This window comes from Plasmodium reichenowi (genome assembly GCF_001601855.1).
Source record: "Plasmodium reichenowi strain SY57 chromosome Unknown, whole genome shotgun sequence".
NCBI lineage: Eukaryota > Apicomplexa > Aconoidasida > Haemosporida > Plasmodiidae > Plasmodium > Plasmodium reichenowi.
Window position 1 is genome coordinate 1 of NW_017962209.1, and position 1533 is coordinate 1533.

The window sequence follows — 1533 nt, forward strand, 5'->3', positions numbered from 1 at the left end:
TTTTATCATATTCTACTTTTCCTTCTTCATAATTTTTTAAAACGTTCGATAATTGACTATCTACCTTTTCATATGTATATATTATTTTTTTCTTAACCTCATTCAAGGTATTTACTATTTCATCCTTATTTTCAGCATTTGTTTTGAACTCTATATTTTTTTGTTCAATGTTGTTTTCATAAGTATATCATCTTTATTTTTTTTGAATTAATTGTTTAATTTTCTTAATTTCATTTTGATCCTTTTGGATCTTTACTTTGTGGTATTCTTCATTTTGTTGTAAAGCATATAATGAATGTTGGTTATTTTGTATTTTTGTCTTTACATTATTTTTTAAATAATTTTTTTTTTTGAAGAATTAGATTCATTATATGATCATAAAAGTATTCTGTACATAACTTTTTGAATTGTTTAGGAGTAAATTTCTTTTTTTTTTCATATAGTGTTTGATAATTTTTATTAATTTCATTAATATTTTTTTTGATAGATAACCATTCATTCATTCATTTTATTAAGTATGTTTTGTATATTAAAATTATCTTTTTTTGTTTTTAAAATAAAAATAATTTTTGGATTGTTCCTAATATTTAAATAGATCGTTTGGTTTTTTTTTTTTTTTTTTTAAATTTGTGTAGATCTGTAAAATATATTTTTCAATTTCTTTTAATAAATCATTTAATAATATAAAATTTTTATTTCATATTCGGATTGTTAAAATATCTTTTTGTAGAAGATCTATTTCGTGTGTTACAATTTTTTTTTTTAATTCTTCTGTTTTGTCATTTAATACATTGATAGATTTATTATTTTTTTTCACAAGCTTTTAAGGATATAATTAATATTTTTAAAATTTTTATTTTTTTATATAGATATATGAATTCTTCCATCATTTCTTGGTTCTTCTTATTATGTGTATTTATTTGTATATGTTATAAAATTATATTCTGTGTTGTATTTATCGATATTTTGTTTTATTGAATCTAGGGGGGACAATTAACATGTCGTATATATCCCTATCATTATTATTATCACCTTGTGTGTCACCACTTTAAATCATTTTTACATATTGTTTTATAGAATTATATTTATCTACACAATGCTGTATTTTCTTCTTTTGTTCATTTTTTTTTTTTTATCATATCTACATTTTTGGATATATTTTCCCTTATATTATAAAGATTTCTCCTTGATTTAATAAAATCCTTATAATATTCTCCTGAACGAGTTTCCTTTTCCTTAGCGTATATATATTATTATAATATATTTTTTGAACGTTTTGTATGGTAGTAATATATTGTTTCATATTATTATTTTCTTCTTCATATTGATTAATATAATTTTTTAAAATTATTATAACCTTGTTGAATATACTCATAGCTTTCGTTCATATGTTTTTTTTTTAAATGTTCAATAAATTCTTTGAGCAAATCATTTTTGATGGTTTTTATATGGTTAAAACAATATGAGTTTTTTTTGTTTTAATGCTTCTTGAATTTGTATATCGCCGATGGCATTATCTATTTTGTTTTGTTG

At 19.8% G+C, this 1533-nt stretch overlaps 1 pseudogene across 1 annotated transcript; it reads right to left on the reverse strand.

Moving 5' to 3' along the window:
* Nucleotides 1–1533, reverse strand: PRSY57_0004200 (reticulocyte binding protein 1; annotated as a pseudogene; the record flags this gene model as incomplete). The annotated part of the gene is given in 15 exon segments: nt 1–346; nt 348–393; nt 396–427; nt 429–496; nt 498–541; nt 543–616; nt 618–650; nt 653–809; nt 811–917; nt 919–983; nt 985–1121; nt 1123–1243; nt 1246–1343; nt 1345–1452; nt 1454–1533. Coding segments are annotated over 15 exon segments (1516 nt in total), but the record flags the coding sequence as incomplete, so codon positions are not given.